This window comes from Helicoverpa zea, chromosome 6 (assembly GCF_022581195.2).
Source record: "Helicoverpa zea isolate HzStark_Cry1AcR chromosome 6, ilHelZeax1.1, whole genome shotgun sequence".
NCBI lineage: Eukaryota > Metazoa > Arthropoda > Insecta > Lepidoptera > Noctuidae > Helicoverpa > Helicoverpa zea.
Genome location: NC_061457.1, coordinates 10075868 through 10090836, shown reverse-complemented (window position 1 = coordinate 10090836; position 14969 = coordinate 10075868). Strand labels below are relative to the sequence as shown.

The following is a 14969-nucleotide window of genomic DNA, read 5'->3' as shown; positions in this document are numbered from 1 at the left end:
ACGGATATATTGCTTAATAACACGTTATTTATTACACGCCTATAATTAAACATTGTGGTCACCCTGTGTGTGATTTAAATATTACAATCATTACCAAAAAGCAAATGGAAATTGCGAATGTAATTTGCCAATTTAAATTGACGAATAGGTATAACATTTGTTTGTGGTTACAATTAACTAACGTATTAGTACCTAATCAAATATTTGGTACGTGTATTAAATGTATAATGAAGAAATGAAAAATTAATTGATCATTCTTTCATATTTTGAGTGAAAAAAGATAGGTACGAAAACAAACTATTGACTCAATAATCTAAAATAAAACAAATAATTGGAATAGAAAGGAATATAGCACACGTCTTTGTTCTAGGAAGCTGAAAAGGCTAAATCTTGGCGGTAACGACTTGACAGCGGTGCCACAAAAAGCTCTCGCTTTGCTTGAGAATTTGAAAAAACTTGAAATGCAAGAAAACCGCATCGCTACTATTACTGAAGGAGATTTTGCAGGTACTGTTTTCTTCTATTCTTTGTTTATTCAACACATGTTTATTCACATACATACATACGTACATTCCTATGTTGAAGTTGTCTGTCTTTTCACAAAGAATCCTGACTCGTGACGTCCCACGGGACTCATATGAAACATCTTTGGGATTACACAGAGGGTTGGGCCACATCGCTCACTCTTGATTATGGTTAGCCGCCCTTAAATGAAGGAGCCCTTTGACAAGAATAAGGATAAAGTCCCTTTTATTTTTCCAGGTCTACGGAGCCTAGATTCTCTAGGTTTGGCTCATAATCAGCTACGTGAAGTACCCGCCCAGGTATTTTCGCATCTGACGTTTTTGAACTCTCTGGAGCTGGAAGGCAATTTAATCCAAAGGATTGATGAAAAAGCCTTTGCTGGACTTGAAGGTAAACTTTGAAATTTATCATCGTCTTTGTAACAACAAATGGAAGTAGAATTATTGGAGAGAGCGAAAGATTAATCATTCAATGTTTCTGAAGCTCAACCATTTAACTTTAAAGCTTGTTGCATTTCTCTTGTTATTTATTTCTATCTTTACGACCTTCATCTTAAAGCACATTTTCAAGTGACTTATTCCTTTGTAGAAAACCTGCAATATCTTCGGCTTGGAGACAACCGTCTGCATGAGATACCCTCAGAAGCTCTTCGTCCGTTGCATCGTCTACGCCACTTGGATCTTCGCTCCAACAATATTACGTACATCAGTGAGGATGCTTTCACTGGCTATGGAGACTCCATCACCTTCTTGAATCTGCAGAAGAACATGTAAGATTGTTTTATTACTTCTATACTGGACAATGGGCACTTTGTATGGGATTTGGTACCCGCTCCAACAGCAACGTATTATATATCATTAGAAAGGTATTTACGTGAAGAATAATAAAAACTATGGAGCTTGCCTCAATTAGCTGTCCGATCCAAGAACGATAAAAATTGAATCGACATAGAAACAAATATATCATCCATATATGCAAATTCATTAAGAGGCATTTATGTCGTCAGTGTAATAATTTTAAACTCAGTTAACAGACATCTTACATTGATTGATACACTCTATTATAATCTAAAGGTTGTAATAGTCTATGGAGTCATACTACGGAAACACAATCGTCATCTGATTTGACAAAAGTTCAAAACATTTCTATTCATCTTTTTTAAGAAGAAATTCACCATTATCTCAGCACCTCTTGAGGAGCAAGATTGAGTCGTAATATGGACTATGTAAACATCGTCTCCTGACTTTTTAACCTCAATTGATTGTAAATACTGAAAGACTTTCATCAAATACATAACCTAGTTCTGCGTGAACTGCAAAGGTTTGCACAGTCTTTTTTTAAATCAATCGGCAGGCAAACATTCTAAAAAGGCCAAATTCCTGTTTTTTTCTTACTTTACCAGTTTTTATTCAAAACAGTTGGATTTAAGAACTTCATCTACGTTGATGATTTATGAACATTACACATTCTATTAGTCGATGTCACGGGAAATGGACAAGGATTTCGGACTAGTCGTCATAGTAAACATTTTTTGCCTTGCCAAGACCTACGCAATGGTACTAGATTCAACACTGTTGGACAGGGTACCAAAACGCCCATCGTCCTTTATAAACTGGTAAAGTTTGTGAATTTGGGATATTGTAGAAAAGGTTATTGACATTAAAAATCCTTTGACTAATAATAAAGTTTCATAGGTTATGGTTTAACTAGCTTCGGCCAAGACTAAAACTATTACGTTAAAAACCATCAAATGATTTAGATACTAAAGCAAAACATAGCTAACAATAGAAAAATTGTAACAAAAATAAAATGAAATCCAGCATTTAAGTTTTTTTGCGGTCTATATGATAAAAGAGATTATCTCTAAACCTTTTTTATTGTTGAATATAAGCATTGTTATAGATTCATGAATCCTGGCATGTGTTTTATAGCCTATTCATCTCAAATCCCTAGTCAATAACATTTGCCCTTTTTTACCCTTTTATATAACGAGTATTAAATACTGAATCCTTATTGTAGTAACTTAATATTCTATACCTCAGATATACCTCTATATTGTCATCATCCTCCGAGCCTTTTTCCCAACTATGTTGGGGTCGGCTTCCAGTCTAACCGGATTCGGCTGAGTACCAGTGCTTTACAAGAAGCGACTGCCTATCTGACCTCCTCAACCCAGTTACCCGGGCAACCCGATACCCCTAGGTTAGACTGGTGTCAGACTTACTGGCTTCTGACTACCCGTAACGACTGCCAAGGATGTTCAATGACAGCCGGGACCTACAGTTTAACGTGCCATCCGAAACACAGTCAATGGTGTCTAAGATTCACTTAGATATACCTCTATATTGTATTAAAGGGAAATAATCCAGGTTTGTTTATTTATTTGAACGCACTAATTTTCAATTGTAACGATCCTATACAAAAATTTCTGTGTTGAACAATTAATTTATCGAGAAAGGCTATAGTATACTTTTATTCGGGTGCGCGAAGTAGTTGACACGAGACGCGGGTGAAACCGCTGGCAGTAGCTAATTAAATAAATGGGCTTTATTTCATTACAGTGGATGATTATATTCCTACCGTAGCATTAGTCCCCAAATATTATTAATACAATTCACTTTTATCAATGGAGAAAATAATGGTATCTAATTAACTATAATTACCAAGGATACTTTTATTTTATTACTAAAATAATTTGTCTAGATGTCTGTTTTATTGTGCCTATTTTACTTAATATTTAATCAAATTGCCAGCGTTTGTTATTGTATTGTCAAGTCCATCTGGGCTTAGCAAAACGCCTCAGGGCGATATGAAAACTAAGATTTATCTTATTTAATTGGATTTCTAGTAAAATTTACTTCTGCAAAAAAACAGAAAACTGGTAGATTCACTGGTACCGACTTGAATATTTGAATAAACGAGACTGTTTATTTTAGTTAGGTGTTGCAAATTCTCTGGGGATATCACGGGCCATGCTTTACGTCCGCGTCACAGATAACGTAGTAGTTAGCACTTGACTGCTTTCCATATAACATGTAACCAAGTCTAAGTTTGACCATAAGTGGTCAAAGTTAACTTTAGGGTTAATTTTTAACTTTGTCGTCACAGGATCCACCAGCTACCGACTATGGGCTTCGACAATCTCAACAGTTTGGAGACTTTAAATCTGCAGAACAATAAGTTGCAACACATTCCTGAGGAAATTATGGAACCGATTTTGGATACTCTACGAGTAGTTGATATTATGGGTAAGTTATGCGAAAGCTAACATGTATCACGTTTCGCCACCAATTATAGTAATCAATATGGGAAACAATCAATACCAAAAAAATACAGCAGAAAACAATAATGATCAAAATAGAGTAGATATCTCTTTCTTTCATAAATCTCTCTCACAGTATTTCTTAATGCATTAAAGATGTCTTAATGGATTAGCGGGCATAGCACATCGTGGATGTTTCCAAAACGAGTACCTACTTATTACCAAGTACTTATCATTGTTTTTCCTCTCAGATAACCCGCTGATATGCGACTGCGAGCTGGCATGGTACGAGGCCTGGCTCGCCGGCTTACGGGACAGAGACGACGAAATGATGCAGAAGAAGCGAACCGTCTGCACCATGGTCAACGAGCACCGAGAGTACAGCGTCGCCAAGATGCCTCTCGAGAAAATGAACTGCAAGAGGAAACCCGCGTATGGACGCACTTCGAGTGCACCATACCGCCATGACATCTGCCTCGCTACCAACGTACTCTTCGTGGTAGCAACCAGGTGGCTTTAGAATAACCATAATCATAACATTCCTGATAAGTTAATCCTAATTTAATTTCTCGCGAAGCGTCACCCTCGGGCCAGCTGTGGCCGGATGACCCGATGCGTACCTCTTCGCAACGTTCGTATTTTCTGTTCAAAACTTGTGACGTGATGAATTTGTGCAATAAACTACGATACATATCAATTTTGGGCTGATAAACAAAATTTAGTAATATATACGGAGCGGTAGCTTGGTAAGTGAAGATGGTCGTTTTTCAAGAGCGGTAAGTTAGTGGTACAGTATTTTTACAATGTAGTAGAACCTCTTACGGTATGCCTTACTAATAGTAATGTACCAGAATGTAAGTAACTGCAAGTTCTAACACCAGGCATTCTAGTATTAGTAGGTATCACTGAAGGTGTGTTTCATATCTTTATGGTCGTAGCATGCTCTTAGCATGAAGGAAACTTAAATAAAATGTTCAAAAATGTGATTTCACAATGAGCTAGAACTTTTACACAATCTTTAGCAATGAACAATTTGATTTGAAAATTTACAATTCCCTATGAATTTGAATGAGAATTTCTAATATTTTTTATCGTTTACCCCTGCCTTACGATAAAATACCTATTAAGCTTTTATGTATTTACAATGTTGACTATTACGATATAATTACTGTACGGTACGTGTAAGAGGGCTCGCAGTACGAGTGTTTTACCTCACATTGCGTACATTTATACTTCTCTAATTATATAGCAAAGGGAAATGATTGCCGGTTCTCTCTATACCTACATGTATGCCGTATCGTTTACAGGCAGTTACGTTAGCTTTCGAAACGTACGAATATGTTATCTTGATTATTATATTACATAGTTAGAGCCCATAAAATAAATGTTCTATTTGATGTAGAATTAGTATTAAGTAGATAAATAAGTGTTAGATGAGATTCAGTAAAATCAACGCTGTTTATATTTTGGGAGTTCGTAGCATTTAATCGATATGATTAGTTCACGTAACGAGAATTATTTTAGATAGGTTTCTTTTAGTTTAGTTTAAGTTCACTAAATTATAATACAATTTTAAATATTGTACACTAAGTTGATAGAATTTATCACGTTTTTTTATTCTTATAGCTTTAAATGATTTGATGATGAGATAATACTTGATGTTAAAGTTTATCGTTTGTCTAGTGGAGTAATAAATGTGACTCTGAACATATTTACCTTTGCTTTGTAGTCACCTACCCTGGCTATTAACAGGACCTCGTAAGTGACATATTAAAAAAGAAAATTAAAATGTTCTGAGCCCAATGATTCATGTACATCACGTATATAAATCATTATCAAGTGATAAAAATGTAACCAAAAACATATCCTTTAGTCTGAGTAAATTAATTATAAGATTGTTCATAATATACAATGTTTAAATTGAATATATTTGAATAAGTAGAAGGTTAACCTAAAATTTTGATCAGCAGAAGTTGGCGAATTATGTGGGTTAGAAGTTTCTGCGAAAATACGAAACTCGAAGTTTTTAAATCTTGCTTTTCGTGGTTGTAGTACTACTGGGTATTAAAATTTAAAGTGTGCTTCGTATTTCGTACTTTTGTAGTAGGTTCGTAAAGAGTTTTGGAAATATTTTAGGAAGGAAATTGTAGAAGGACGAAGTAATTGTTGCAATATTCTTAGAAAATGTACTTTCAAATTTTATTAGTCTCTATTGAAGATGTATTAGCTAAAATCAAAATTAGCTCAGAAATAAAAATTAAATGACCTACTTGCAAAATGAAATTAAATATTGGAATTTGAAAGCATGAAAATCAGATGTGATACAATCCAGGGGTTCGTAACATCTTTGGATGACCAAAAATATATTAATTTATATCGTAGATTGATTTTACCATTTACCTATGATTTTTATGACCATTATAATATACACTTAATAAGTTATAATTATAATAAAAATGTGCTAACATATGTAAGGCGCGAGGTTGGGTACTTTTCGTACCCAATTTACATATTGGCACATTTTAGTGGAAATGCATTTTTATATAGTAGTGTTAATGTTAAAGCTTGAATGTTTATCGTCATTATCACTGTTCACGTATATAGCGGTTTATGCACATTATACATATACAAATATTGCACTTATAATATACACTATGTAATGATCAGAGTCGAGGCAACCTGATTAGGTATATATTAAGGAATTTCATGAACCGTCTCATGTTTATTCGATATATTTATGTCATTGTATACATTTTTCGATGTTATATGTCGTGTTGCATACTATTCAGATTTTCTATATTGTCTTTTTACGCTTTCTCTGAGATCCGACGCAAGTTAATATTAAGAATCGCTCGTAGTAAACTTTGAGACACTTTTGTATGTTAAAAAGTTCGTAACATCTTGGCGTTCTTCGTCAACCATCTTGGAAAATAACCTACTCATTTTATCGAACTACAGTAGTCTTCAAGAGTGACTCAAAGGTTACTATATACATATTCTAATACTATTATATCATAATCGTATTATTACTCACGTATATAATTTTAATCTTCTATGTGTATAATCATAATAAATATAAGATTGCAATTTTTCGAATCAAAACTTCGTCAGCGATCACGTCTCAAATTCATTTGGCTAAATGCTTCTGTCAGTCGGTGTATTCAATCTAAATTTAAAAATTGTTATATAAACTCATAAACTACATTAAAATCTGATGGATTTTAGAATAAAAAAGAACCAGCAAAAAACATATCGTGGAAGTGGAAGCCATATTATACTCCAAGTTGGGCCCCACTGACCTTGCATATCAGTATAGGAATAAGTCAACGTAATTTTAATATATATCCACTGTTATATACTATATGTGTGTTGTTTATATAAACGTATATTCATTGTTAATCTTTCACTGTTGTATGGATGGGTTTCGCTTGTAAAATATTCAATGTACACGTAAGATGGATTTTACCTTTAATATACATAATATAATGGTTGGTTATTTTCAGCAATAATCTACATATATAACATTATTTACTCAATCATTGTTTATATTGTTGGAATCCATGTTAATCCTGTTTGTAACGCAATCGTTTATAGTCACATTTATTATTTAATATTAATATAAATGTAGGTAATTTAAATCTAATATTGAAAATTTGCTGTAAAGGTGTATTTATTTAATTTCGGTTTAAATAAAAATTTAACTATGATTTCTTGTTTTTTATTTAACATCTGTAACAACAGGTCTGCCCATCTAAAAATCACTTAAGATAAAAATATTCAATGCTTCATCACTCATTATTGTGAACCATTTATGGAAATATCGAGAGCAGATTTTTTTGTGGACCAATTGATCGGGCTTGTTCAAAGACATTTGTGATAAGTAGTGCACAGCACACATTACAAAAATCAGGTAGAGGCCAATTAAAAGTTTCATAGTATTCACGATTACATTCAAACTGAAAAAAAGTTTGAAAGCTCTTAAAATAATTATCTCTTCACTCCAAAACAAACACACGCTGTATTTTTATATAAATAAATATTTGATCAATGACCCTAAATTCCCGATCTAAACCAAACAGTTTAAATGAAGAACGTTAAGTACATATAATTTCACGTTCAAGAGAATTTTTCCAAATTTTCCCTGAAAAGGGACGCAAGTACTGCCCAGTCGAATGCTGGTCGAATAAACAGAAAAACAGTAATCGGATAATTCAATGAAGTAGCTTTTGAGAATTGGATTTTGTTATACTTGTAATGTAATTGAATTTGGAAACCAGGAAGAAGTAATCTGTTTAAGGAAAATAAAAATACCACGTTACTTGAATTTCGGAGGGTCAGAGAATAAAAAAAACTTTTTCCTAGATATTTTTTTTATTGGGGGTCTTCTTGCTTTAGTGACAAATACCTGATACTGTACTAATTTTGCCTTGCTTGAAGGCAAAATTAGTACTTTGTGAGTAATGAGAATAATTTAGGCAGGTATTTCAAGAAATACAAGGTGTTGATTTGCATTTGTGCCATAAGTCAGGAGGAGGACATAAAATACGTAAATAATCGATTGGAATTACAGTAGACGGGAAATAGCTAATATACACTGCTTTTTTTGTCATTGTAATGTCGTAGTATTTCAGAAGTTATCCAATTTTATGAATGAAATTTATGAATAATCGTAGCGTATGCTTTGTGTTTGCGTTTGTGTGAGGGCGCAGCACGGTTTTAAGGCCAGTAACACACGCGCCAAGTTTAAATACGGCTAGATGACATAGACGGAATTCCGAAAAAAAAAAATTACGTACCAATTTTTTTGTTGATTTGGGTCGAGAATCATTACGTCCTTGAATATGGCACGGATGCAAATCAACAGCTTGTATAAAACTTATACATATTATAAAGAAAATTAATATAACATTTTTCCTGTAATTTATGCTACGTGGGTAAGTAACAGAATTAAATAGTAGTAAATAATCAAGCGAGTAAAGTTAACTTATTGTAATAAGCTTCTTTCTGTAAAGAATAATTGGTTTGTGTATCCCTAAGGCGGTATAAATAAACATTCAAGAAAAACTACTACTTCTTATTCTTGTAGTAAATTTTACTTTGTAAGAATAAAAATATCAGTATGGATCTTGCTCTACCAATTAAAGAAAATAGAATAGGTACTGTTAAGTACGTACAATAATATTTTCCCAAAGTATCAAGGGCTCCAATGAAAGGCTCTTAGAAGCCTGTAATATTTCAACTCATACCAAACATCTCAATTGAGAACTTAAACAACTAAAACTGACACAGATTTTGCCGAAAATCGTGAAAAACTTAACAACATTTACTAGGTCAAAACCGCTTAGTTTACCAACCATTTGGTCTCTTATCAGTTCAAGTGGCGGCTAATGTCCGACATTATTAAGTTTAAATATTAATCAACGTAACCGCGAGCATTAGCCGGGTCGATAGTCCATTAGTATTGCTTTACGGAAACATGACGATGTGACAATATTAAAATGAAGGTTTTAATACATGAACAGCTTGGCTTTTGGCGTCGACACTAGTCCATTTTTTTCTTTAAGACACACACACACACACACTCACACACACACTCACACACACACTCACACACACATTAAGTGCACAATGAAACGTAATGTTTTGTTAAAATAATTAAAGGAATTGTATTTTATAGTTCAATGAAGTAATAAATTTCTATAATTGAACTTTTCTGCAATAAGGGTTCGGCAATAGAAAAGTTAGGCCTAACGCCTATGTTCAGCAGTGGACGTCCTATGGCTGAGATGATGGTGATGATGATGAATAGAAAAGTAATGGACGTCTAGAAATATTGCCTTGATTTAAATAGCCGGGTCGATAGTCCATTAGTTTAGCTTGTCGGAAACATGACGATATGATAATATTAAAATGGAGGTTTTAATACATGATCAGCGTGGTTTATGAGAATCAAATCACGTTGTTGTAGGTAGTGATTAATAGTTTGGTGTCGACACTAGTTCTCAAATTTCTTTTTTCGTAAGACATTTCTTTTTCAACGAATAAAAATGCTTTATGAATAAAACAATAAATTGCTTTAATTCAACTTTTCTGCAATTGAGATTCAGTAAGGGAAGATCATCATCATCATCATCACAGCCTTTTCTATCATCCCACTGCTGGGCATAGTTCTACTCTCACATAGAGAAGGATTGAGCGTTAATCACCACGCTTGGAGAGAAGATGTTTCTTTGTAATTGACATCTAGGAATATTACGTAATTTAAGGATATCAATAAAGTCCGATTTAACAAGTTATCCGATAACTAACATTTTAATAACTTACCCTTTGAAATCTACACTCGTTAAACAAATATTGAGAACCATAGCAGACGTTAGAAATAATACCCACACCGTCATAACACCGATGTTGCCACATTAGAAATAGCAATTAACGAAGCAAAACCGTTCATAATGTATGGCAACTCCGCCTGCGATGTCGCTTTTGTTTGAGCTGTTATTAAATTCGTGACGGGCGGTCCGAGCAAACTGCAATTTATAGAATAATATCATGTTATCAAGTTCCCTTTAATATTTTATTTAGGGTTCCGTAGGTGCCTATAGGGTAAAATGTGACCATACTACTGAGACTTCGGTGTCTAAGTGTCCGTCTGTCATCGGTCACCAAGCTGTATCTCATGAACTGTGATAGTAAGACAGTTGAAAATTTCACAGATTACGTACTAATTGTTGCAGCTTTAACAAAAAAATACTGAACATTATAATTCAATAAATATTTAAGGAAGTCTATCCAAGAAATGCGATGTTTTATAGAAAATTGTAGATACAGAACCCTTCGTACGCTAGTCCGATTCGTACTTGACTATTTTAAATAACGCGTGTTCAAAATGAAAATATAACGATTGTTTTCGCAATAAAAAACTATGGAATTTTTATTTGCTTTTGTCTGCATCGTTACAAAACGTACTCGAATTGGCAATTGATTGGCACAACATAACTGATCCGATGTTAGCCGAGCGCTTTTGTTTTATTGTTCATATATGCAAAAATAATTTCAATACTGTTCAAATGTAGGTACTGCTATTTTTACTGTAAATTCTGTAGGCAGATATTATGTTAAAGGTTTTCTTCGAAACCTAAAAATAAGATCTCAAAAGTATAGAAATAGACAGATGTTCGAAGATTAACAAAACTTTGTAAGATCAAGGTTAGAGAATTTACGTGCTTTCTTTGGCAATATTATAAAGAGGATTTTTTTTTGTTTGTATATAAATGGATAAACTCGAAAACTACTGGACCGATTTTAAAAATTCTTTCTCTATTGGAAAGATACATTCTTCTCGAACAACGTTCTCACGGGTCCCGGGTGAAAAAGCAGAAAAACAGGCAGTGTACGAATAATATATAACTCAAAAATACATACGTACGGTACAGCTACGGTATTATTTGAATAAACAATTAGATTTATTGATTAATCGAAATTTTGAAGGACGAGGTCGTTGACAACCAATCCTATCAATTATTTATTAATTTTGTGACCAGAACTTACCTACCTACATTTATCAACCGGACCTAATGATGATTGATTTTATTTACCATTTAAACTGCTTGAAGTTAATTTTTCATATTTATTTTTCACAAAAAATAACCCTTATTTATACTATCTGCCTACACTAATACTAAAAAGCTGAAGAGTTTGTATGTTTTAACGCTCTAATCTCAGGAACTACCAGTCTGATTTGAAAAATGTTTCAGTGTTATAGAAAGCCCATTTATCGATGAAGTCTATTGGCTACTTTTTATCTGGGTTCGTGGAGAAGTTCCCACGGGACACGGGTGAAATCGCTGGAAGAAGCTAGTTTCAACAGCAATTAGCAGGTACAAAATCTGAATAAAGTTTATTTGATACTAAAATAATAGGACTGACCCATTTCCACTGCGCTCATGTGTAATTAGGAGCTACTCAGGTACTAGTTGAGTAAACTAAACTTATAATAACTAAAAGCACTTGAGCTAACTTTAGACTTTAACTGTAAAGTAAGTAGAATATGTAGGTAATTGTAGCCGCTGAGATCTGAGCATTTGTATACAAGTTTAAAAGTGAATTATATAGATATATAGTCTGTCTTCGTATTGAATCTGTAGAGCTTTTTACGCGAAAGTCAAAATAAGAGTCCTAATCAGCTATTTTGTTTTTTTTTTTTTTCTGAGGAATTTATGTCTCTGGTCGAGTTTCCAGAAGCCCGTTAAGCTGTGGAAGCTGGCTGTCATTTTTACATCGCATCGTAGGTAGTTTTTAAGGGTCAAAATCAGACAGCCAGTCTTACTTCTTGAACTGTTTACACAGGTAACTAGACTGAGAAAATCGTTCGCGAAGTTTATGCCCGTAAAAGGTTTTCTTCTCTTTTTTATTTGCCATCTATCACTCGCTCATTAGCAAAGTATATTCTTCGAATTTCATGCCCTTCAGAGTGTTATTTCAGTGTAATTTGAGTTACCAATATTATATAAAAGCCTCCTCTAATTGCCTCATTTCATGGTAATTAAGACTTTTCGCTCCAATAAACAGTTAATAAATAATAAAATTAAGCATAAATTCAGATAGTTAGCGTTCATTTTGTCAACCAAATTGCCTAATTATATTTTTAGACCAATAAAATGACATTTAATACCTACCTCTGAGCCAATTAAAATCTAGCTCAATTTTTATGGGTCCCAACATAATTACAAAATTTTGTATTAAAATGAATAAATGTTAATGTTTTAATTAGGCTCACTGTAATATAATGAAGATTTAATTAAGTACGTCGTCAATAATTATTTCCTTTCAAATAGTTTTATAGAGTTTGGATTCTCCACCCACCTACTTTTTTCCTTTATATTTTGCTATATGGTTTTTATTTTATCGGACAGTATTGGAGAAACACTAAAACAACTAAGTACATGTATGTATTTTGCGGTCCGTTTTCGTGTTTTTACTGTTTGTTTGCACCCTAAAAACTACGAAACTACTGAACCGACTGACTTTACCGTGGGTAAAACGGCTAGTACCCTAATATTAGTTAGGATTGTTACCTATCAAAATCAATAACATAAAATATTACCACTAGGTAACCGGTAGTTACCAATGCATTGTAGCGTTTACGAATAGGGCTATAAACCGATGCTAAGCTGTCGAGCAATATCTCCTGACAGATAATTTATCGTATTTCCTCAGTCTGGCTGACAGTGGCTAAGAGGGACATACCCCAGTAGTGGCTAGCGTAATCTGTATTTGGAAAATAGTGGTATTTATTGGTCTTTATTTTTTTTTTTTAATTGTACTGACCCACGCAAACACAAAGAACACGCAAAGAACGCAACAGTGCGGCAGCCGCGCCGGTACGTCGACCGCTCGACAACAGGACTGTTGCCGCACCGTGCTTTTTGTATGAAAAAGAGGATCGGCTAACACCATGCTTCGGTACCGCAGCCGGCCGTCAAGAAACGCATAAGTTGAAAGCGCCCAAATAGTTCAAACCATGTTTTAACTTTAGGCAGGTAAGACAGTAAACGTTGAATACCATCACTGTCAATATTTGTCATACCTATTTGTAGTTGAACCCTCAATTAAATTGGGACATGTGAAATATCATATCGCATACTTATTACATAGATTTACACACACACACTATATCGTACCCCGTCAAATTGAATTTACACCGATATTCTGTACTTTCCGTCTATATGTTACACCATATATGTATAACGTAGCTAGGTAGAGAAAGGGGAAAAGGCGACAAGGCGACTAAACTTAGCAACATAAAATATGACCTCATCGCTTCGAGCCGCAGCCGGGGCAATTGAAAAAAAAACCAGCCAAGGCGAGTCGGACTCGCGCACGGAGTGTTCCGTACCATTATTTATAAAATGAACAAATAAATCACGTTTGTTGTATGGGGGCCCCCAAAATATTTATTTTATTCTAGTTTTCAGTATTTGTTGTTATAGCCGCAACAGAAAAACATCATCTGTGACAATTTCAACTCTCTAACTATTACGGTTCATGAGATACAGTGTGGTGACAGACGGACGGACGGACAGAGGAGCGAAAACAATAGGGTCCCGTTTTACCCTTTGGGAACGGAACCCTAAAAAAGTAAAAAAAAATACCACAACCAGGAACATATTTTTCATCAGAAGCAGAGGCGCGTGACGGTGGCCGGACGGAATATATTGCAATCACGGTTTCCCGTCTCCCAGTTGGTTTTTCCAACATTTTCACGAATAACTTACCGCAGTTTTGTGACGGAATTTTGTACTGAGAGTTCAACAATTTAATTTCCGTGTTAACGCGTAACTTTGCACTTTGGTACTTGTATGTTTTAAATGCACCTCGTTCAGAGAAGCCAGCTTGTATGAAAGCTGATTTGCATATAAATAGTTTCGTCGAAAACAATTTGCGCCTTTCGTTTCGAGCTTTTTAGGGGATCAAAGAAAATGTGGTTACCTATAATGTATTATTTTTGTCACATTTAAACATGCTGAAATAACCTATCTGTTTTGTTAGTAAGACACTCCGCAGACTGTGAACTTTTAGTTCACAGATAGTTTAGTCATGTGCTTAATCATTATAAAGATGTATTCAGTTATGTATGATAAGAAATATGTATGATTTTATGTTTTATTTATAGGTATATATTTTATGTTATGTAGTTTTATCTTTGTTTAATGTTGTGCACTTTTAATTTTCTCTTCCCTATCGCATCTCTCTATCGCTCTTAGGTTTGCTGATAGAGAACCCAGTTCTGGGTTAAGCTCGCCTTTGTACATGTCTTCTCTGTGTTGTGTGTGTTTCTTTATGTTTTTGTGTTCAATAAAGAAAAAAAAAGAAAATGAAAACGATCTGGCAGCCGACTTATAGGTTAAAACCAGCCAATTTACAAGTTATTAATTAAAGAACTTATTTTATCAAAGTTTTTGTTTAAAAAGAAGGGACTTGGAAAATATTCTTAAAAATAATCCTATGTATCGCGATTGCACCTTGTTACTTACAGTTAAAAGCAATAAGAATGCAAGTAGACTAATGGTTATTTCTTCCTAGTAACGGCCTTGGTGCCTGTTATAAAAGCAAGAAACCAACTTTTACTATAAGAAAAACGTTTCGTGATATTAAGCAATAGCCTATTTAAAATGAAATTAGT

At 34.0% G+C, this 14969-nt stretch overlaps 1 protein-coding gene across 4 annotated transcripts in view; it reads left to right on the top strand.

Annotated features, from left to right (window-relative positions):
- Window positions 1-7494, top strand: part of LOC124631315 (slit homolog 1 protein) — a 115022-nt gene extending 107528 nt beyond the window's left edge. For all 4 annotated transcript variants that reach the window (XM_047165649.1, XM_047165645.1, XM_047165647.1 and 1 more), the window contains 5 exons: window positions 371-507; window positions 763-915; window positions 1114-1294; window positions 3634-3773; window positions 4039-7494. In XM_047165649.1, the coding sequence (XP_047021605.1) occupies window positions 371-507; window positions 763-915; window positions 1114-1294; window positions 3634-3773; window positions 4039-4307 (880 nt within the window). In that variant the 3' untranslated portion in view covers window positions 4308-7494. The remainder of the gene's footprint in view (window positions 1-370; window positions 508-762; window positions 916-1113; window positions 1295-3633; window positions 3774-4038) is intronic.
- The last annotated feature ends 7475 nt before the right edge of the window (window positions 7495-14969 follow it).